The sequence below is a fragment of the Phyllostomus discolor genome, chromosome 5, assembly GCF_004126475.2.
Source record: "Phyllostomus discolor isolate MPI-MPIP mPhyDis1 chromosome 5, mPhyDis1.pri.v3, whole genome shotgun sequence".
Lineage (NCBI taxonomy): Eukaryota > Metazoa > Chordata > Mammalia > Chiroptera > Phyllostomidae > Phyllostomus > Phyllostomus discolor.
In genome coordinates, this window is record NC_040907.2 from 155,858,233 (window position 1) to 155,880,514 (window position 22,282).

The 22,282-nt window shown below is 46.9% G+C and overlaps 1 protein-coding gene across 2 annotated transcripts in view; it reads right to left on the minus strand.

Moving 5' to 3' along the window:
- The window catches only part of COL17A1 (collagen type XVII alpha 1 chain), a 49,159-nt gene extending 28,592 nt beyond the window's left edge, over nt 1–20,567 (minus strand). Inside the window, exons 1-13 of one of the 2 annotated variants that reach the window (XM_036027259.1) lie at nt 20,372–20,567; nt 15,394–15,456; nt 13,336–13,380; nt 12,204–12,311; nt 11,131–11,262; nt 8,650–8,697; nt 7,752–7,787; nt 6,615–6,662; nt 5,047–5,190; nt 3,596–3,754; nt 2,958–3,029; nt 1,602–1,673; nt 756–824 (exon numbers count right to left, since the gene is read on the minus strand). In XM_036027259.1, coding sequence (XP_035883152.1) covers nt 756–824; nt 1,602–1,673; nt 2,958–3,029; nt 3,596–3,754; nt 5,047–5,190; nt 6,615–6,662; nt 7,752–7,787; nt 8,650–8,697; nt 11,131–11,262; nt 12,204–12,311; nt 13,336–13,380; nt 15,394–15,445 — 985 coding nt within the window. In that variant the 5' untranslated portion in view covers nt 15,446–15,456; nt 20,372–20,567. The remainder of the gene's footprint in view (nt 1–755; nt 825–1,601; nt 1,674–2,957; nt 3,030–3,595; nt 3,755–5,046; nt 5,191–6,614; nt 6,663–7,751; nt 7,788–8,649; nt 8,698–11,130; nt 11,263–12,203; nt 12,312–13,335; nt 13,381–15,393; nt 15,457–20,371) is intronic. The other variant, XM_036027257.1, reaches the window with a different exon arrangement.
- Nucleotides 20,568–22,282: the final 1,715 nt, after the last annotated feature.

Here is a 22,282-nt window from a genome sequence, read left to right on the forward strand (position 1 = left end):
GAGAAGTACTGGGTAGCTGGCTTAGGGCTGCCTCCCACCTGGACGTTACAGGATCTTTAGCGAATGGACAGAAGTCCCTTTCTCAGGCAGGCCCTTCTTAAACTTGGCGGGTTCATTTCTATCCTTCAGGTCTCATGTGAGCATCCTGGTTTTTTTTCTTGACTACCCCATCTAATATACACACATCACCTTTTCTACCACCTCACCTATTTCTCTCCTTCAAATTGCTTTTGTGTCCTTTGTCTACTTGTTTATTTGCTTCCAAGGCAACTGTCAGCCTGGGGAGGGCAGGAACTTGGCCTGCTCTGCTCATGTCTGTGGTCCATGCACTTAAAACAGTGTTTGGAGGGAAACACGCTGGGGTCAGCAGAGCAATGGAGGAAATAGCTGACTCTGTGCTGTGAGCCCAAGTTGCTAAAGACTCTACAGAAAGTAGGAAGGGTATGGCAGCTTTGACTGGCTCCCTGCTCCTTGCAGTGGGTGACATGTAACAAACAGGAGAGGACAGGGGCTTCCAGACGAAGGTAGGAGCTGGAGTGTAAATGTCTGACTCTAAGCAGGTGTGTGGAGCTTCCTGTCCCCCCCTGGACAGAAAGGTCAAGGTCAAGTTAGGGAGATGCTCATCTCTGCTCACTTCTGGAAATAACAGAGAGGCCCGTTTTCGGGCCTTAGAATACCAATGGGTCATATTCCCTCCTCCTGCATGCCTTGCCACCACACAGCAATTCTCCCTGGTAGCTGGGAACGGCACTCACCGGCAGAGGTGGACACACCGGTGCTCACAGTGGCAGGGCCCTGGGGTACGTTTTTCTTCATACCATACGCTGCAAGAGAGGAACCACTGAGTAAGTGTGACCAGGGTGGGAGGGCAGCTCCGTACAACTTAGAAGCAGCCTGACTGGTCCTGGCAGACAGACAGCCTCCCCGTGTGAGAGGGAGACAATAATAATGAATGAATAATGAAATGAAGAATAATGAATAATGAAATCAACTCTCTTGAGCTATGGGGGCAGCAATGGAACTTTCTTTGGTAAAGTTCTCAATCTTCTAGGGCAGGTCTCAAGGTCACCTCCTCCATGAACTTTTCCTAGACCCTCCCACATCACCTTCCCTTCTGACCCCTACCATCCTCACACCTGCTCCGCACAATGTCATTCATGCTGTCTTATAGGATCCCCCAACCATTTCACGTTCATTACACTTTCTACTCCAACGAAATGGTAAGGAAGTTGAGGGCCAGGGCTGACACTCATGCCTCTTCTGTCCACCCTCCCCCAGGTGTGCACAGGGAGTAGACCGTGAAGTCAGCCAGAGGGTTGATTTGCAGTGACAGCAGGCTGTCAGAGGTGGCAGTGAATCATGGGGATACACAGGTGACACGCACAGCAGTGCTCCCCTGTGGTTTCACACATCTGAGCCAGCAAATGATCGAGGTTAGCATCTCTAGGGTGGGGGGGGTGCTGTTTCTTTGGTAGGAAAGGTCGATTGATTTTTAGGGACACCTCTGTCCTTGGATTCAGTTGTTGAAAAGGAACATTGTGAGTTACAGCTGCACAGAGGTGTCACTTCCCAGCCCTGGGCTCCAAACCTCAGGTACCGACCTGCGGAGGTGGTGGCCGTGCCGTGGGGCAGGGTGGCGGAGCTGGGGGCCAGATTGTTCTGCATGCCAAACACTGCGAGAGGAATGGAAGACAGCTGAGCGCAGGTGCAGAGAGGAGGGTCCTCAGCTTAAGGAACCCCCTGCCCCCACCAGTCCCCAACACCACTTTCATGATACATGCCTTTACGTAGGACAGATTCTCAAACTTTCTCAGTTCTCATGTTCTAGGTGACACGGCAACTTTTTTTATTCCCCACCTCCCCACCCCAGGCCAAAAGTTACGAACAGTTCCATTTTTAAAACAGTTATGTCCACATAGCTTGTAGTGGTAGTTCGCCTAGGGTCTGACAGATTTCACTGTATTTAAAAATACCCTTGAAATTTAAAAATAGCTCAGAGCTAAAAATAGCTCAAGGCACCCTAGGGTGCCTTGGTGTGCAGTGTGGGAACCGTGGGCATAGGATACAGATGCAAATAGGCCAAGAGGCACAGACTTGGCAGAGCCCTTGTTTTCCCTCGAACTCTTCCTTCTGACTCAGACACATCCAGCTCTCCGCAGCCCCATTCGGATTCCAAAGCTGGTTGTTTTTAACAACATGCAGAAGCTCACTCCTCCCCGGTTAGTGGCTTCCCTTATTCCATCCCATCTAATGCTTAGGGTACAAGATCATGATCCGATATCCTCAGTCAGGACTTTGCAAAGCAGGATAGCAAAGGCAGAAGAAATGAAGATGACCCAGGTGTCTTCTGGGTTTGGTGGGATGCTAGTCGATTAGAGGTGTTGAAAATCAGAACACCTAATTTGCACTTGGAAATATGCCAGCCAAGTAAATACGGAGGCTCACATCATTATGTTTACTAGTCATGATATCGCAGGGAGAAGGCACATTCCTTTAAAAAAAAAAAAGATGTGGCTGCTAACTTACATCCAGGCAGTTGCAATGTATGTGAAAATGGAGTGAATAAGTTTGAGCTTTCAGTGAACTACTGTAGTTATAAAAAGATCTGAAGTAAGAACCTTCTAACTGAACAATGCTCTTTACCTGGAATGTTTGTTCTAAGCCAAGCCTCCCAGAGAAAACATGTGAGCGAGCTCTCTGGCCCCTCCCTGCTTAGGCCTCTCCCCTGGGGACGGAGCTGTGTCTCTGATGGAGGGGTCAGGCTCTGTGCCTTCCACTGCAGCCCCTGGGCCACTGCCTGGCGTACGACACATGCAGGAACGTCCTCGTGCTCCGGGCAGAAGCAACATCTTCTCTAGAAACCACTAGATTTTCCTCACCAGGAAGGAACACCCCTATTTTGGTATGTTTCAAAGCAAACCACTGGGGAAAGGCGGCCGAAGTGGGCGAGCACTGACCTGAGGAGCCAGTGCTGATTCCAGGGTGCAGAGTCGGGGAGCAGGACGCCATGTTGTTGGGGACTCCAAAGACTGCAGGGGAGGAGGAAGGCTGGTGAGAGGGACGTCCAGGCCAGAACGGGGGGTGCCACAGAAGCTCCAGAAGAAACGCCAGGGTTGCATTTTTATATTTTGTTAAATTTGTTGTTTGCAAAATCTTAGGCTCTCTCTGTTGTGCCTTAGATGTAGCCAAGGTGTGGTCATAGGTTGGTCAGGTCTCGCGTGGACACTGGCTCTGGCCAAAGCCTTACTTGTTAGTGACCATTTTACAGAAAAGAAACTTGAAACCCAGAGAACTTAAATACTTGCTCGAGATCACAGTTAATCCACATGAAGTGAAAGTAGATTTCTTGCATCTATTTTCATTTTCTTTCCCGTTCCTCTTTTTCTGATGCACTTTTATGGGGACCCACCAAAGGAAACACCTCAGAGATTGAACTGAACCGAAGTTCCAGTGGAATCACCTTCGGGTGTTTGGCTACAGAAAGCCTCCCTAGGAAGCCAGGGTTGGGACAGTGCGTGCCAGCGGGATGACTCGGCTCGGGTGAGAGTGTGGTGGGCGCAGAGGTGGGAGGGGGTGTGCACTGTGTGTCACATACCCGATCCCGCGGAATAGGCGTTGGTGTTCAGGAGGGATGAGCTCTGGGCTGTCATGTTGTTGTGATAGGCCCCCATGGAGGACCCCGTCGGTAAGGTGGAGGACCACATGTGGGAGGGAAGGTTGGCATCCAGGATGGTTGTGTCGTAGGTGCCAGACACTGGAAACAGACAGACACACACCCCCCTCAGTGAGGGACAAAGCAGCACTGTGTGTTGGGGCGACCCAGTTGGCTAGGTTTGCTGGGACTTTCCTGGTTTAGCCCGAAGGTCCCATATCTAAGCAATGTCTAGGCCAAACCAAGGCTCTTAGTCACCCCACATCTGTCTGGAGCCTTGGAGCTGGTACGAACTTGATCTCTTGGTTTAGAAATTCTTGTTGGCTCTTGATGAAATCTAAAGTAGGTACTTTTGCCCTGGGGTCACCCATTTCTCCTGCTAAGTCCCCCTCCCCACCTCCTGGTGTGCTGTCCCCACCAGTGCTCTCACTCTCTATTTGTTCCTGTCTCCACCTTCAAAGATACTGGGGAGCAGCAAATGAGACCTCAGAGCCAATGAGGCCCCACAGCGAATGCCAATGGTAGAATTCCAGGCACGCAGCCAGCACCAGTAGGGAGCCATCACTTCCGGGGCCATACCACACAGATGGCAGCCTTCTCTGGTTCAACTCTCCTTACCAATGAGACCCAAGGGGCACTCTGCCCCCAAGAGAGGGTTTTGGTGCTTCTTCAAATCTGAGGCCAGTTCTGCCTATTCCTTATACGAGATGGAGCTAGCTATGCAGGTCATAACATGCTCTGAGGTTATGGTTTTGTATTCAAAAATGGAAGGAAGATCATAATCTCAGGGTCTGGTTTTTTTTTTTTCCAGTAGCAAATGACAGGAAAGCTTCTTTCCTCGCCTCCCCCAAAGAATCTTCTTATTGTTCTTTGTGCCTCCACAGAGCCTACCTTATACCTGGTAGGCACGTGATACATGAGTGTTGAACAACACTCATCTGACCTCACTTCGGCCTCTTGGTTGTCTGACTCCCTCTAGAGGCCCTCACCTCCACGGGGTCAATGGCTGTGTCTACCTTGTTCATTGCCTTTCCTCAATGCCTGGTGCTTGGCATGGAGGAGGCCCATAACAAACATGCACTGAATGAAAGCGTGAAAACACGGCAAATCTTCCCAACAGTCTCCACTTGGGAAACCTGGCCAGCACATTCCCAGGAGTTGTCAAGAATCTCTGGGAGAGACTCTTTAGGATGTAGAGCCCGACCCCAGCGTGCACATGGGATGGCCGACCAGACGGGCGTAAGAAGGGCACAGCCCACATTTTCATGCCACATCAAGGGCAGTGTTTTGCCACAGCCGGAAAGGCCTGCCAGGGTACAGATGAGTTCCTGGGCCAGGACAGTATGCCACCTTGTTCCCTTCCCTCCATGGCGGCCCTGGGCTGCGGGGCTTACCTGAATGGGAGCTCGCCGTCACAGTTTTGGTCTCCACGGTGCCTTTCTTAGGGATGGGGAGTGTGCTGGAGGCATTCCGGGTGGGGCTCACGCTTGCCGATCGGCTCCCCTTGAGCAAACGTTTAACTTCATCCAGTTCTGTCCCTGTAAAACAATCCTCACGTTTTTCATTGGGCCCAGGACTTTTTCCAGAGTCCAAGTGCAGTGGGAGTTACATTTATGGCATTCTGAATGTGCGGGAGGGTGGCATCTGCTTCTCATGCCGGGGCATTTCTGGTTAGCCTTATGACTTTTACATTTTGTCAATTTATAGCACTTATTAACCTGGCACTTCGTAATATTAATGGCTTCATAAATCTAGTGCCTCTACAAGGAGGTCAAAGTCGTCGGTAGACATTTTATAATTATACCTCATCAGGCACCACAGGGATGACTCTGTGGCTGGAAGACACTGTCATCCTGGATCAAGGGAAATTTACACCCAGGGCAGTGAGAGAACCAGGCCCCTTGAAACAAAGGGTCCAGTCGTGATTTCAGCCCCTGCACAGGACATCTCAGGTGTCGGGCCCCTGACCTTGTGTGCTCTGTAGTGTCAAAGGAATTTGTGGCCCACTCCTAAACATTGTGCTGCTTTGTGTGAGTTAATTTCAAGTCCGTCTGGCTGATATTATTTGTAGTGAGGTGATATAGTGGAGCAGACTCCCTGCGCCTCCCGCCTGGCAAACAGGACAGGAGGGAGGTGGGGAGGGAAGCCTGGTGCAAGGGCAGTGCATAAGAGGAGACCCAAAGATTCACAGACAACTAGTGCTGGAGGACTGCCCGGGACCCCTTCCCCTGAGATCCCTATCCTTTGGACTGAGCAACCCTAAGCCTGGAAGAGCTCAGAGGAGATGGCATCCTCGGACTTAGGGTGAGACTCCATGACCCCAGGCACTGAGTGAGCTCTTTGGGCAAGTGCCCATCTCTGATTCCTGAGCCACCCACCCAGCTCTTTCTCCTCCTACTCTTTGTACTTGGCTCCCTTCCTAACAGTTGGGCTTGTTTCAAAATGTCACGTAACCTTCAACAAGAACAACAGAAATCTAACACAGTCAGCAGACTGAGACTGGGGAATCCCTGACATTTGAAGTTGAGCTAAAATTCTCTCACTTTACTTCTGACCTTCCCTAATCTTAACCATCCCATTAGGTCTCCTCCTGCTGTTTTCCTTTAGCCACATATATCGTTTCTCCAGAGTCTCATCATGGGTTCCTCATATGTCTCTGCTGGCTCATCCCACGGAGCCTGACTGATCCGCCCTTCAGACACCAACCCAGGAAGGCTGCCCAGGACCCCGGCTCCCTCCGCTCCCCGAGCTGTCATGGTTGGTTGTTGACTGTCCCCATTAGTCTGTGAACGATGAAATGGAAGGGATGGTGACTTACTCAGCTCCTTCCCCCCTGCACCCAGCCCAGGGTGCCTCTCACCAAAGGCCCTTAGAGACATTTACTGATTGAGTGACTGCATGCACATACATAGAGCCCTGGGTTCCCAGATCCTTTCTTTTCAGCAAGACAGTGACCACTTACATCGGGTCGATGGGGACGCACTCTGCAGTCGCACTCGGATTTCACTCTCTGTACAAGGGGAGACACGGAGAAGGCTGTGAGTGAAGGAACTTGGGTCACAGTGCCTGACACTGAGCTCTGAGACCTCTGTGTCCCAGCAGCAGGAAACCTAGGTGTACTCAGGACGAGTACTGCTCAAAAGGAGACGTCCTCCCCCTATACCCTAACCTGCCCACTGCACACCTCCAGCCACCTGGAGATGTCCTGATGAAAAACCCCCAGGCCGAACAGGGTGGCTCCATTGCAACCATCAATGGCAAACCCCTTTCCAATCACTCATTTCCCAATTGCCAGAACCAAGCTGCTTCCTGCCTCCAGGGTCTCTCAGGTAGCAGTGAGGGAATTCTAAAACCTCCAGTGTTTACTTAGCCATTTTGGCCTCTTCAGAAATGAAAAGGGCAGAGTGTAGGTAGTTTAATGTTATTAGTTCCAAATGGAAGACTGCCATCTTTCGACTATCAGCCAAAAGTTGTATGCTCCTAACTTTCAAGTCACTGGTGCAGTAAGACCCATAGGAAGTCTAGGCTGGCCATCGAGAACTCCTGAAACCCTGGGAAGGATTTTGCCTTTCGCATGGGCCTGACACTGCTCCTCATCAGGTTCATTGAGGGCAGCTTTCCCTGGGACCACGTTTGTCTCCTACAGCCTTGCCCATCAGCAGACATGGAGAATGCAAAACTGTCACAGAGCCCTTTGTCCCCTGGAATAATTGGAAAAAGAGGAGCTTTTGCTCAGTTTGGATGCATAAAGGTAACCATAGCACATCTTGTGAGAGTCCACCAGGAGGTTAGAAGTGAAACAAGATGGGGTGCCAGCATCTTCAGATAATCCACAGCAGAACCAACTACTGCCTGGGTGGCTACCACGCATCTTCATTCCTGCCTCATGTGTCTGTGAGACTGCCCTCAGATCTACCCTTCCCATCTTGGTAGAGCCAGAGGAAGATTCCCAGGATGCTGTGGGCTCCTCAAGGGCAGAACTGTGCCTTATTTATTCATCTGCACTCATTCCCATTTCTTGGCTCAAGGCTGGACACACATTAGATGCTCAGAAAATGCTTGTTGAAGGAACTGAATCGAACCCAGAGATAGAGCTCACCTCGTGTTTGACTTCGTCCTCTGGTTGAAGTGGATGCTGAGAAACAAAGAAGAGTTATCTTGAGCACATATAATAGGTGGCCTGCTAAATATTTTTGCCATGGGGGTAGATCTGTTTGGGTGGGGGGAGCAGTTTGTTTTCACAGTACGTTTTTTCCAGGTAGGATTCCTTAAGGCTAGTGGATGCTTAATAAATGATGACCACATAGCCAAAAGGCAGAGAGAGCTTTGCAAGGCCCCAGTGCATTTAGGGTGTTAAGGCAGATAAATGAATGTTAAGTTAGCTCATGCTTAAAGTGTTAAGTTAGCTGAGGCAATCCATTTGGGAGCATGATCCATTTGGACTGGCTGACTACACACTCATCAAATGTATCGAAAGACAGATAGCCAGATCTTTTCTGTAGTTTTGTTGTTGTTGTTGTTATTATTATTAGAGATTGCTGTGGTTTGCCCACTGAAAGTAAATAAATAAAAGTATAACCTCTGTACAAGCAATGATCATGTCATCAATTCATATGCACAGTGAGAATCTAAGAACATGGACGGAAGACTTAAGGCTAAGGGAAGATACTTGGGTTTCACTTAGCATAACACGTGCCCCTTTGAAGCCACTATGGTGAAAGTTGCTTGGCCTTAGGGCTTATCTATCCACGCCTGAGCCTTGTATGAATAGCTTGCTGTTTCAGAAGCCTCATGAGCAAAGGCTATGATGGCAAGTTAATGTGGTTGACAGCCACCTTAAATGTTTCAGGATGAAAAGCAAAAGAAAAACAGGTCAGCAGAAGTTAAACTCTGTTAGAAGAATCCATTTAACCCACGATGCTCCCTCCTCCCGCACCCCAGGCACTTTCCCAGGGCCTCCTTTGACTGGCTCTTCAGAAAATAAGGAAAGCACATACCTAATTCCTTCCGAGGGTACTCCGGAGAAGAGTTGCCACTGGAGCTCCCTGGAAAGAGGATAAAATACTCAGTGTCGGCACACCTCGCTGCACTGTGCTCCACAGGTGTTGCATTTTCTGCAAACTGAAGGCAAGATCCTCCACCAGTGAAAAGACTATGACTCGCTTTATTGCAATTCTGGCTTTATTGTGGTGGCCTGGAACTGAACCCGCAGCATCTTTGAGGTCTGCCTGTACCAATGATCACTTGAACCCAAACAGCTTCCGAGAGAGAGGGTGGTGCTGGGTCCCTCCTTTCTGAGGATGACAGGTGCTCTTCAGCAGGCTCTCAATTTAAACCTGCTTTGCCTATTGCATGTGGCTGTGGCACTTCAGTCTGGTCCCTGGTCTCCCTCAGTGGGGCAAGGTTTGCACAGAGGAGGGCAGGGGGCAGGGGGCAGGGTTTATTTCTTTTTTGTTTTTATTTCCTCAACTGTTTGCCCTATGTAAGTGCTGGTGCAGGTGGACTGGCCCTGGTGGAGTGAATATGCTGTTTGCGCTAGGGTGTCTCTGACCTTGTGAAGGCCATCCCAAGTGTGGACCCTGTTAAAAAGGGGGTACCAGTCCCCACGCAGACCTAACATCAGAAAGTGTTGTGGTGATACCACCCACCTCACCTAGATTTGGGGCTCCCCAAAGCCGCCTGGCCATTCTGGGTCTTAAATCACTTACTAGGGGTACCCACCCCTAATCTTACTTCTCCAGTCACTACTGGACCCTCTTGCTGCCTGGCTAGTCTGTTTTACACTAAAACTGCCTCCTCTTCAGATCACCAGCAGCTCTTGTAACCTGCCTCCTGCCTTCTCCTTGTGACCCTGAGCCCGTTTTCGCGCTGACTGAAATGACACAGCCTGTTCCTGGGCTCCCGCTGCCCTGGGCCCCTGCTTCCTTCAAAGACTCCTCTTCCTCCATGTCCTCGGGTTCTTTCTCTCCTTCCTCCAATTTATCTTGCTTTGCTCTCTTCTGCTTTTTATACTCTGTTCCTTGGCTAGCTCCTTCAGTTTTCCACCTCCTACTAATGACTCCAGATGGAGTATCTGGCCTTGACTTCTTCCCCGAGCTCGGTCCTATGAGTCCCACTACCCACTTGGTTCTCCCACTTGAAAACCACACCAGCAGCTGTATTTAAGGACCAAATAACTGAGCTCATCCCCACGGGCTCCCTGCTGCGATGGTTGGCACCAACATGAACCCAGTCACCTGTGTTTCAAATCTCAGCAGAATTACTAATTCCTTTCTCTCCTGTAAAATTCAAAAACAAATGGAGACCAGCCTTACAAATTCCCTGAGCAGACAAAACCATTGAATCATTCAAGCAAAGCTTAATTTAGCTGATTTTGTAAGATAACTAAACTTGAGTTGCTTCTGGCTTATGCCTCTGAAAATCATAAGCAAAACTTAAGCTGTTGCCCAAAGTTAATATCAGGTAACCACTGACCAGTTCCCTATCACTGAAGAAAATTGTAGTAATATAAGCAGTCACTATGAAGAATACATGAGCTGCTATGTAACAATATACCCTGGAACCTCATTCTGTGTTTTTTTTTTTTTTGAGTGCTCCCAGTCTGCAAACTGTCTTTGTGGTGTGCACACAATAAACTTGGACTAATTACTATTTTAGTGATTCATTGGTTTTAGTTCTGTTATTTCTGACCTGTTGACACCCCTTTTTCTCAACATTTAATCAATTGTCAAGCCTGTCAATTCCCCCTCTGCAATCCCTCTCCCCTCCAGCTCCTCCAGCCCTCCCCCACTGCCACGACCTTCGTCCCAGCCAAGTTTTCCCTTCCTGGACAAAGGAGCACAGTCTAACTGGTTATCGTGTTAACCTCTTCCTGCACGTGGCTATCCAGAGTGCTAGTCTTGGACCTCAAATATGATTGACTCTTTTGCTCAAGAATTGCTCCGGCTTCTTACTATATGCAGAGTCAAGCCCAAGCATCTTAGCCTAGCACTGATGTTGAGTCTCTCAAGCCCTCTTACCTAAGCACCACTGCTGCTTGCTACTTAGGCCCAGCCTCTCCTGCCTGTCTTTGTTGTGCTGCTGCCCCCACAGCCTGGAGCGCCCCATCTCTCCACCTCTGGGTATGAAAATCTTACACATCATGAAGGCCCAGCTCAGATGCTACCTTCCCTTGGACTCTTCCTTGGAGTCTCAGCCAGAGATGATAACCCCCTTATACTTTGCATTATAGTTTTTATCTGTTGTTTTAACTTGTCTATTTTAGACTATAGGCTCCCTGAAGACAAGCTCCATGTCTGATTCATTCAAGTGTCCATCAAGGCATTCTGTGTGGTGTCAAACACATAAAATAACCACATGCTAAATGAATGAATGAATGAAGGGATGGATAGATTATCTAAATCTCCAAGTAAGTCCTTAAAAGAAACAAAGGAAGAGTGGAGGGAAACGTGAGGGGGCAAAGTCTGTGGGACTGATACCTTCATATGTTCCATGGCGGGTGATGTGAGTTTTCCTTTCAAAGGTTGAGCCTGGTGAGTTGGGCAGAGTGGAGGCAGGGGAATGAGCCCTCCTGTAACTGGAGGTGGAGGCATTGCCCCGGGTGCTTCCAGCTGCAAGTGGAGAGAAGCGTCAGTCCTCACAGAACTGGAGCAGATTGCTATCCCTTATATTAACGGAGTACACCAGGCTGCTCATCATGAGAGGGGGCCTATGGAGGGGCCAGGGGGTGTCAGCACTGAAAGGGTTCCCCTTAGCATTTCCTTGGCTGCCCAGGAATGGCGGTGGCATTACTGTTCCCGCCCTTCTTCCCCAAGCTGACCACTGGAAGGCAGGAGTCCTCGATGCACTGGGCTATGGAGGGGCTCCAGCAGGACTGTTCTCGAGGACCTGGCATTTAATGGGAGCACACTGCTGGAGAGACTAGAACAGAATCCAGTGTGGAAGGTTCCTGAACAGATGAGGGCAAGTGCTTCTCTTGGTCAACCTGACCATTGGCCAATCTTGGGTCTCCTCTTTTCTTTTTTTAATGGCTTCATGGGTTATGTGTGTGCTTGTTTTTCCCCCTTGCCTTGTTTTGTTTTATTTCAGTGAGCAAGCCAACATCAAAGAGCGTTTCATGGGGAACAATGGCCCTGTGCTGGATGCTTGCCCAGTGGAAACTCGTGCAGCGTGGGATCAGGCTCCCTGCGCACAGGGAGCCAATCCTTCAGTTCCTTTAGTTGTTGTTCATTGAAACTGGAAACCCTGAGATGTGCACACCCTTCTCTAGAAGAGATAGCTTAACACAAGTGATTCAGTGGGAAAGGAGGCACCTCCTCATGAAGCCCTCCTTAATTAATTATGGTACTTATATTAGGGAGCCAATGAAAACTGATCCCACTTTAAGTAGGTATCAAATGCAGATGATTTGAAAGTCTCGCCTTTCCTGGGTTCTGTGTCATTTACATAGCCCTTTGGGTCATGTGGATGGATGACAGTTTTGTCCCTCTCCTTGCTGGACTCTCTCCCGCTGTCTGCTCCTCCCCAAACCCTCCCACCAGCAGGCACTTACTGGAGTTTAAGTAGCCGCTGCTGCCATGGGTCAGGCTCTGCTTCTCCAGCCTGCTGCTCCCTCCACCGAGGGACCCCGTTTTAGCATAGCCATTGCTGGTCCCCCCTTCTGCAGAAACGAAGAGCAGGTGACAATTTATGGGTGGAGTCAGCCCAGAGGGTCCCTGCATCCCTTGCCCCAGGAAGCCTTCCCTGGCTTCTCAACCACAGCCCCCTTGGTGTGGCTCCCTTTCCCATCCGCGATGCAAGCCACCAGGCTCCTGTTTCGTTTGCTTCTGATAACAAATGTCTACAGCAACTCTTCCACCCGATTTAAAAGGAACATCTTCTGGGGGAAGTATAGCAGGTTGTTTATTAGGAAAATTTAAATATTAGAAAAGGTAGGGAGTAATGAAAAGCTCCTTGAGGCCAGGACCTGGGTTGGGCTTGCTGACCAAAGGCCTGGTCAGTGCCCCAGCTCTGGCAGCCCCTACAAGTTTTGGGGAAATGAGTGACAGCTCTGTGCTGCTGGTGTTCTGTCTGGCAGCCCATCATGCTCCAGCCTCCAGTGCTGATGGGTGGGATTTGCACACATACCCCTTCCTCTGTGTGCTGGGCTTCCTGGGAGGGGCAGGACTTACTTTAGGGCTCAGATCTCTTGTTATCGAATCCACTGAACATAAGGACCTCTTGAGGGAAAAGTGGGCTCAAACAGAAGCCTCCTTCCCTGGTGGTTCCCTGCTCCCACCCCATGCTCATGTTGTAGGAGATTTTCAACATTTTAGTGTCCAGATCAGGCAAATCTATAGAGACTGAAAGTAGATTTGAGGCTTTCAGGGGCTGGGGAGGAGGGGAGAATGGGGAGTGACTAGTAATGGCCATGAAGTTTCTTTTTGGTGTGATGAAAATGCTTTAAAATTAGATTTGTTTCGAAGGCTGCACAGGTCTGCAAATAAACTAACAACCATTGAATTACACACATCAGACTGGTGGGTTTTATGGTATATCAATTGATGTCATCTGTAAAGAAAAAAGAGATTTCAGATATTGTGGGTTTGCTCCACTGGCGCGTGGGGGCCCCTGGGAAAAAGGCTGCACGCAGTGTCCTTCACACATGACTCACTGAGAAGAAAGCTCTTGAGACTGTCACTTACTTGGCGGTAAGGATGTAAGTCTTGTAGTTACTGTTTCGGTGACAACTGAAAAAAGACAAGGAAAAGATGAGATCTCATGTAATGCACTGAAAGCCCTGCATTTTGGCAAAGTCTCGTATCTGTCACAGGTGCAGTAAATCAGCTCGGACAGAGATTTCTGTATACTGTGCGGTAAGGTGTGTGATCTGCCTCACTATACATGGAAATATGGGCAATACCAGTGGAGTTTAATGTGCCTGGAAAATAAGTTTATGTCCCTTTGGAACCCAAAGGAGGCAGCTACCCAGATTTGAAAAATAAGTCATCTTGGTGTCAATGTCACTCCTTGAACAATCAGATCCAGTCCAGGCCTGGACTTGCCTTCGAAGGAGGACCAGGACCTCCAGTCATGGTCAAGTGCTCACGTCACGCTCTCCCTCTGCAGGGCCCCTTCCAAACGGCCACCCCGTTCAGCTGGGGCCAGGGCATCATCCTGGCTGGTTTCACTGTGAAGTGGATAATTACCTTGATTTCTTAAAATGAATTTGGGGGTGTCCCAAGGGCATCATAACTCATTCTAAAATCTGCAGGGCCATTTCTGAGTGTGAGGAGATACAGGAAGGAAGAAGGGTCGGGAAGTCACATTTGGTGTTTGGTGAAATCAGGGATAGATGAACATCAAAGAGAGACTTGAAGAAACAGTCCCTTTGCCTCCCCAAACTGAGTTTCTCAAGACTCCAAGTGATGGTGAGTCTATGGAGGTCACAGAAACTTATGGGGTTGTTGTTGTTGTTGTTGTTGTTATTTTTAAACAACAGAAGAAAAATTTCATGCCTTCCTGAGTCACCCTCTCCCCTGAGGCTACATGGGAAAGGGGATAGAGTCCCCAAACCACAGTGGGGCCAATTTTGTACTCTGACCCTCACCATGACTTCACCACTATCTACCTCTGTGTTGGACCTAAAGGAGCACCTATCCAGCTTTCCGTGTGTGTGTTGTGCACAGTGTGTGCAAGCCCAGGTATATATGTGTGTGTGTGTGGTGTGCATGTGCACATGCATGTGGCTATGGGGTTGGGGTGAAAGGAGAAAAGATGGAAGATGGTGAGGGACCTTTCTGGGCCACTCGGAGCTGTGCTGCTCGCAACTGCCGACCCCATGCCAGGCCTACTGCCAGCCCCTTGCCCTTTCTGTCCTCACACCGCATTTCCCTGACGAGCTTGGTTGTGCTGTAGAAGCACGGAGTGAGGAGCACAGCAGAAACAGCACAGCGTGCACAAAGGGAAGTGGTTTTTCAGACTAAAGTGGTAGCTTGATTCAAATAATAGCTTTGAGCTTTCACTAAAGTCTCAGTGCACGGACTTTTGGGATTCGACATGTGAGGAGAAATTATTACTTAACCTAAAGTTCTAAGTCTGTGGAGCCAGAAATTTTTTGTTGGAGGTGTAGGAAAGTCACAGGATGAGTGAGAGTTAGAGCTGCTAAGGGGACAGTTTAAATGTCTTTGAAGTTATTTAGGCCATTCCATGAAAGAAATGTGTCTGGTTTTAATTTTCAGTGTAGATTGCAACCGTGACACTATTGTTATTCCAACTTTGTCCCTTCAGTAATGGGGATATTAATGTTTTGGTTTTCTGTTGCCCTATATCCCTAAATAAGGAAATAGTTAAATACATGACAGAAAATTTGTTCAAGAGAATGTTATTAACCATTAAAAATGCTGGTTATAAAAACTATATATCAAAGTGACAGTTTTCATCTTTTTAATTTAAGTATTTTATTGTTTATGTTATTATGGCAGTTTTCACCTTTGAGGAAAAAGCAGAATACACTTTGATTATGAGTATATTAAAATAAAAGTCAACAAAAGTCACCCTATGGGAAGGAATAAAGTCTTTCTAGGAATACCTTTAAAATGACACAGTCCTTTAAAAAGCAAGGAAAAAACCCCTAAAACAAAAACAAAAAAATTAAGAAACAGAAAAAAATGATACAGTAGTTATGGTGGAATTAGGGATGAATTATTTACTCTTTCCATATTTGTATTACTTTGATAATGACATATATATTATGCTCTTACTTCTTTCGGTGACCTCGGTGCCTTCTCGCTTGTTTTTCTTGGTCACATCCATACCATAGCCAACTGTGGGAAAAGCCGGAAACCGTAAACAATCGTGCCTCTTGCCTTCACTTTTCGAAAGCAGATTCCTACTGTTCAAGCTGAGAACCTGAAACTCAGTTCCTGGAATTCAAAGCACAGTTCTTTCAGGTGCATATTCTTATGAGTCATCCCACCACTTGTATTAGTTAAAATAGAGAGAAATGTCATAGTGCCAATTTGGATTCTATTCCTTGTACCTAGATCTTATTTTTCAGGATCCATGTGAGCAGGTTCCCTGCCCCCTGCTGGTCATTAAAAGGCTTACATAGAAGAGGTGCTGCCCTGACCTTGACCATAAAACCTCCATTCTTTGCCAAAGTAACAAAAGGCTGAAGGATATCTACCTGTCAAAGCACTTAGTGCTTTCAGCTAACTCATTTTGATCTATCCCAGAACGTTCAGTGTTCTGTATGGAGCTCTATGAATGTATGACATTTATGCTTTATTATTTAGAGTTCAGGTGTGAGAATGGTGTTTAGTGGATTGAGATCAGGATAAAAATCATTACAGTGGTCATACTTATATGGAACTTCACATTTTTAACAATACAAAACTTCCTCTTCGTGGCAAACCAGCCCTAGAGTGCTCTTTTGCAGACATAAATGGAAAAAATAGATGAAGAAAGTATATGTAAAATCGACTGAAATATGTAGGAAATACATATTCATAGAGGTTAGCTATGTTCTCCCCTCATGCTTATTGTGCTTCTGGGGAGCAAAGTCATTGAGATCTTGTCCACTGTGTCCTGGGGTGGGGACGGGATGAGGCAGGGCTGACATCCCAGGGTGGCTGCAGATGGGGTCAGGTCTGAATGCACAGGACTACACGGCCCAGCTGGGCTCTTTTGGCTATAGGTGCCTGCCTCAGGTTCTGGAAGGACTTGAAATCCGATTCTCCCTTTAGTCCTCTTCCTCCCACTGCTACACCCCCAACCTTCCCTTCTTCTGAGGTTACTTTTGGGATGAAGTTCACATTGGATTCTAGAACTCTGGGGCAAGCCACTTCTGCTCAGGACAACTCATAGTTGAAAATCTCTTCTTCCAAGCTTTTTTCCTTGCCTGGTGACTTCAGTGCCTAATCCCATCATACTTTTAGGTGCCCAAAAAGTAAAATCAAAAGGAAAAATGGACACAATCCAACCTGGATTACTTCCTTTGAATGCGGTTATAAAATAAATACAATTTTTAAAAGTTTCTTTTTTTTTAATGGAGAAAGGGGGTCCCAAAGACAACAGTGTTGAGGGCCCATGAAAGTCATAATATAGTCCTGAGTAACTTCCCTGCTTGAGAAGCAAGACTACATAAGACCAGCTGGTCAAATACCCAGTAGAGTTAACTAAAGCTGGCACAGTTAGCTTCAGAGCCTGATTGAATGTGCCAAGTTCTTGGTCACTGAAGTTTTTTAAACCCAGCTCTAGGCAAGGAATGAGGCATCGTGGAAAAACTCTTAGGTGGATCTCAGAAGCCACAGAAGGCCTTTCTGCAGGTATGTGTTTCAGAGCCAAGAGGAGAGCTCCATAAACAGTTTAACAAGGGAGTCCAGCCTCACTGGAAGGCTAAACCTGGCCTGGGACTGTCTGTGTTCCAGCAACAACCTGCATGGTGGGTGCCACGCCAGCCTACACACAGCCGGACACCCTCTTTGAAATTCCTTGTCGAAGCAGTAATTGCCTTGGTATCTCTGAAGTCCCTTCCCACTTTTTTTTTAATTGGTCATTAACTGTGAACTAGGAGGCATCTTACAGAGTAAACATTCAAATGCACCTGGTTGCCTGTAGGTGCACCTAGGATGGCACCTGAACTGACATGAAATATCACCCTGAGAGGAACTGTTTATAACAATCCATGGAGACTTTTACTTCCCACAAATTATTGCTTATTTTGATCCTTTAATGAAAGTTGCTGCTGGCAGCCTATACATTGGGGATCAGATGAGTTTACCCCACTTGTAGCCATCAAGGCAGGCTCGTGATGGCTCCCTTTGGTATGAGTCAAAGGGTCCCAGCAGCAAAACTGGCAAGTGTTTTCTTGTTCTTTCTATACCCAGAAAAATAACAGACATTTCTGAGCCCCTCCATCTTTTTCTTAAACCCTAATTATGGAGCCTTGAGATCTGTAACAGAAAGCCAAGCATTTCCTGCTTTCCAGAGGGCACAGAGAGATAGCTTGCTAAGAAATCAGATGCCCTTGTCCAGAGGACTGGGGGCTCCTTACTGGCGGGTACCCTGGGATAGAACATGCCCTAGGTGGGTGTAAGTAGATAGCCCTTTGCCTCTCCCTCAGCCTGAAGCCCCTCAAATATGTCTCATGACCAAGCCAGATGTTTTCTTGGGCCTGGAAAGTACAGGACGGAGCTCTGTTGACGTTGCTGAAGTTCTCGCCCAGACTGATGGTGTGAAGAGCCAGGAATGAATGTGTTGGGTGATCAATTCCTTCAAACCAGTATGAAAGGAAACTTTCTGTAAGTGGGTTATCAAATGGAAAATGAGGGGCTGAGGCACAAACCTAGGTTGGAACCATCCTGTGGAACCTACAGTATAACCACAAGACTTCTTTCTTAAAACATTTTAAATGCCGATAGTTCTAAAAAGTATAACTAACATTAGGGAAAGGAAACTACATGCCCAGGCACGAGCCCGGCCCTGTCCGTCCCAGCAGTGCTCAGCCGTGTGCTCTCCTCTCTAAACACTACTTATTGGGAGCGCAGCCAAGTAGAATAATTTTTAACTTCTTGGATATTTGGGCCACTTCACGAGAACTGAGGATGAGCAGATAACTCAAGTTCTCAATTTCAAAAGTATGCTAATTTCCATCCATGGTTCTCAGCAGCAGCTTCGTGGTTATTTCCTAGTTAATGCTCCATTGAAGATGTTAAAAATGATCCCATGTGTCATTTTCTGATGCAAGAAAACGCAATTCAAAATCATTTTTCTACTTTTATGAGTTTTTTCTTTCCACTTCTTTTAAATGATGTGACATCCACCTAAAACTGGTCCAGTGGTGACAGGGTGTAACACACTCACCAGCTAGGATAGCAGCGATAAACCATGGCGGAGACCTAATCTTATTCTAACGCCTCATTAAACACTTGGTCTCTGATACAAAGAAAGGAATAGAGAAGCTAAGTGTCTTTCTGCGTTCTATTTTAAAAATAAATGTCCCGGAGGGTTGGGTGGGTGGGCTGGAATGGGAGTAGGGGGAGAAAACTGTACTTGAACAATGATTAAAATTTAAAAAATAAATAAATAAATAAATAAATGTCCCTATGCCCTGCTAAGGTGTCGTAAGTATTTTTACAGCTTCTGTTACTCCAATCTCTGTACACTTTAAGTTTCAAATCAAAATAACAACAAAGTGGCCAAAGTGCAAAAAACAAAAACAAAAAACCAAAAACCATCCACTAGCTGTTGATCCATGAGCACAGGAGGACCAAGCAGTTTGACAGCAAAGAAAACCAGTGCACTGGGGTTGATTGCCTCGGAAGATTTTGTCTCCACCCCAGCAATGGGCTTGCCCACCTGCAGTATTTGGCATCCTCGATTTTTGTAGCTTGGGAGGGGGGAAGCTTGAGCACCACCTTTGTGATTATGCCACTTGCTTGCAGCCATGTTTGGTTAAATCCTACTGCTGTTAAAAACAACACATGAGCCAAACCAGGCAGACACAAACTTCTTTTGGTCAGGTATCATCTAAGAAGGAGGTCAGTTCTTAGGATCTGATCAGTTGAACTAAAATAAGGATTTTCTATCTAAGCGTAAGTCAGAACTGTCCACTGTAGCTTTTTCCATGCTCAGAATTTCATGAGTGTTTTGAAGGGCCTGAGAATACGGCAGGCTTCTCTGATGCTCTGAAGGGGCTGACGCCGGCTTTAGTTGAGTTCTGACTCAGCGCTCTGCGGCTTAGCTCTGAGAGAGAGCACACAGAGGTGGAAGGAGCAACTCCGCTTTTCAAATGAAACTCTTCATAAACTCTTACTACATTTTGTGGGCATAATGAATCCAAATTTTGGCTACTGATTAACTGCTTCTTGAAAGAAGCGATGTGCCAGAGGCTTTGCCTATGACTTAAAAAGTGAAGTGGTAATTTGTCAGTAGTTAATGTGGTACAGTGAGACACCTAAGCTGGTAATTCTCACCCCAAAATGATTTTGTGGGGCCAAATTGGCCAGTTAAAGTGTGGACACATGCAAAATTTCTTTTCTTTTTTTCTTTTTTTTCCTTTGTTCTACATTTGCCTCCAGGAAATTCCTTGATTAATTATATCATTCCAGATATTTCACTTTCCTTTAGATTAGAAAGTAGTAATTTTAGAGCGTGATAAACAACAATGTTCACCCAGCCTTTTGAGCTTAATCAGAACCTGCCAGCACTGAGGTCTAGGTAGCATATCAACACTTGGTGCTCAGGGGCTGCTTCTAGAAGGCCCCCCTTACCTACACCTCACTGTGCTGTCAAGAGGAGAGAGGGAAATAGAGAAAGTGGGGGGACACAGAGAGAGAGAGAGAGAGAGAGAGAGAGAGAGAGAGAGAGGCTTAGAGGGAGAGAGAGGAGACATTATAAACTCTTATCGTATTCTAAATGAAATACTGTAACACAAGCCATTTGATAATACTGAAAATAATACATAAAATCTGGCCACTAGAGCTTAGTTTATCTTAATTAAACTTTTTCTTCTCTTTCCCACTGATGCGTCTTTCTTGTTATTCCTTTAAAAGACCTATCCTAAGCAGAATGCATAAACCAGAGTAATCATTTAGGATCAATTAACCACTTCACTAGAACACTTGAAATTCAACAACTTTATCTTATTTGCTCCAACAAACATTTAAGTTCTAAACGGCAAACCTCAAACCAAGTCTCAGAACAAGGGAGAAAGGTCAAGTTTTTCTTGTTACTTACCTCGTTTGAGATTTTGAAGGAGTGGGAAATAACTCTGAATAAATCTGCCTTCTCTCTTCCCCTGATGTTTCCTTCTAGACGTTTGCAGTTCCCACTTTTTTTATCCAGACCCAGCCAAGATGCGTTAAAGCTGAGTGATCTTTCAAAAATGTTCACTTCTTCTCTCCCCCTTGTTTCTTTCAGTTCTTTGCTTCCAGACAAGTCCTGACAAAGGTGTGTCGTGGTTTACTGCGTTACTCCACCCTTCCAATTATCTGACACTTGCTGGATTAAAAAAAAATCTGCCTCCAGGAATCAAACTTTATAGGAGGCAGAAATTTTCTCCTACCTGTTTAGGAGGATTAACCATTTCTGGGCCCATGGGGAAATGAAACAAAAGTCATTGTAAAAGAAATTCCTTTTTTTTTTGGTTAAAGGTTTTATTTACTTGTTCTCAGGGAATGGGGAAGGGAGTGAGAAAGAGAGGAAGAGAAAACATCAATGTGTGAGAGAAACAGCAGTTGGTTGCCTCTCACACCCCTCAACTAGGGACATGGCCTGTGATCCAGGCATGTGCCCTGACTAGGACTTGAACCGCTGACCTTTCAGTTCATAGGTCAGCACTCAATCCATTGAGCCACCCATTGTTCTTAGGGGTGGCTTCGTGGTTATATTTGTGGTGAGCCACACCAGCCAGGGCAGAAGTCCCCTTTTATTACTTCTTGTCTTCTATTACCTTTTATAACCAGAGAACTGCCACAACTTGGTATTTCTCTTCCTTGCTGCCACAGAATAGTCAAAATTCCAATGTATATGATTTGTGGTGTAGCTAGGCATGTGGGGGTGTGGGGTCAAGTGGTCTGAACTCCAGAAAAGCTGTGATCTTGCCCTCTTTCTCCCATTCTGACCCAAGCCAGGTCAAATCCACCTGGGAGAAAGAGTGGGTGAACTAACTTCAGAATAAGATCTTAATGACTGAAAATGTGAAGTAACTGTTGGGATAGGGATTCATTTTTTTAAATGAAGTAACTAGATATATTAATGCTGACTCCCAAAAGTGACATGTTAGTGATAGGATTTTAGGCATGTAGCCACCTAAAAAATGGAGTGAGACATTGTTGGGGAGGGTTAAGAATCTTCTTGCCCTTCAAATCAGCAGCCACGTAGCCTCCGCACACATGTGTGGACTCCCAGAGGCCCTGTTACTCCAGGTGCATCCGTGGGACCATTGGACTTCCCTAGAAGGTCAATTTGCACCAGTCTAGATAATTTTTATGAATTCTTGGGGAACACCTGGCTTTCCAGGATCCCTAAAGACTAGCTGTGGGCTTCCAGTCAAGATGGCAATGTAGGCAGACATGGCCCACCTCTTCACACAATCACATCACAATTACAACTAAAATATAGAACAATCGTCACTCAGGAACATCAGAAATCGAGTTGAATGGAAGTCTGACAGCTATAGAATTGAAGAAACCACATCCATCCAGATGGGTAGGAGGGGTGCAGACGCAGAACCAGCTGGCCCCAAACCCATGTGGATAAAAATTTGGGAAGGATATCTAGGGAGTGCGGAGTTACAGATCCATACAGGGCCCCCCAGTCCAACATTCCAGTGCCAGGAAATAAGTCCTGACAATTTCTGGCTGTTGAAAACCAGCAGGGATTGAGTCAGTGGAGGAGGCTGCTAGAGCCTTAAACAGTTCATTTTGGGGAACTCACCTACTCAGACTCACTCCCTTTGAGCTCCAACACTACGGAAGCAGCTTGAAAGGCATCAGTGGTATGTAGGAAGAGGCTGAAGTGTCTGGCATCAGGGTGAGCAGAAGCCATTGTCCCTTTGCTGAGCCCTCCCCACCACAGAGCCGGTAGGCTGATGCCATATCTGAGACTCCATCAACATGGCTAACAATGTGTGACCCACCTTGGAGA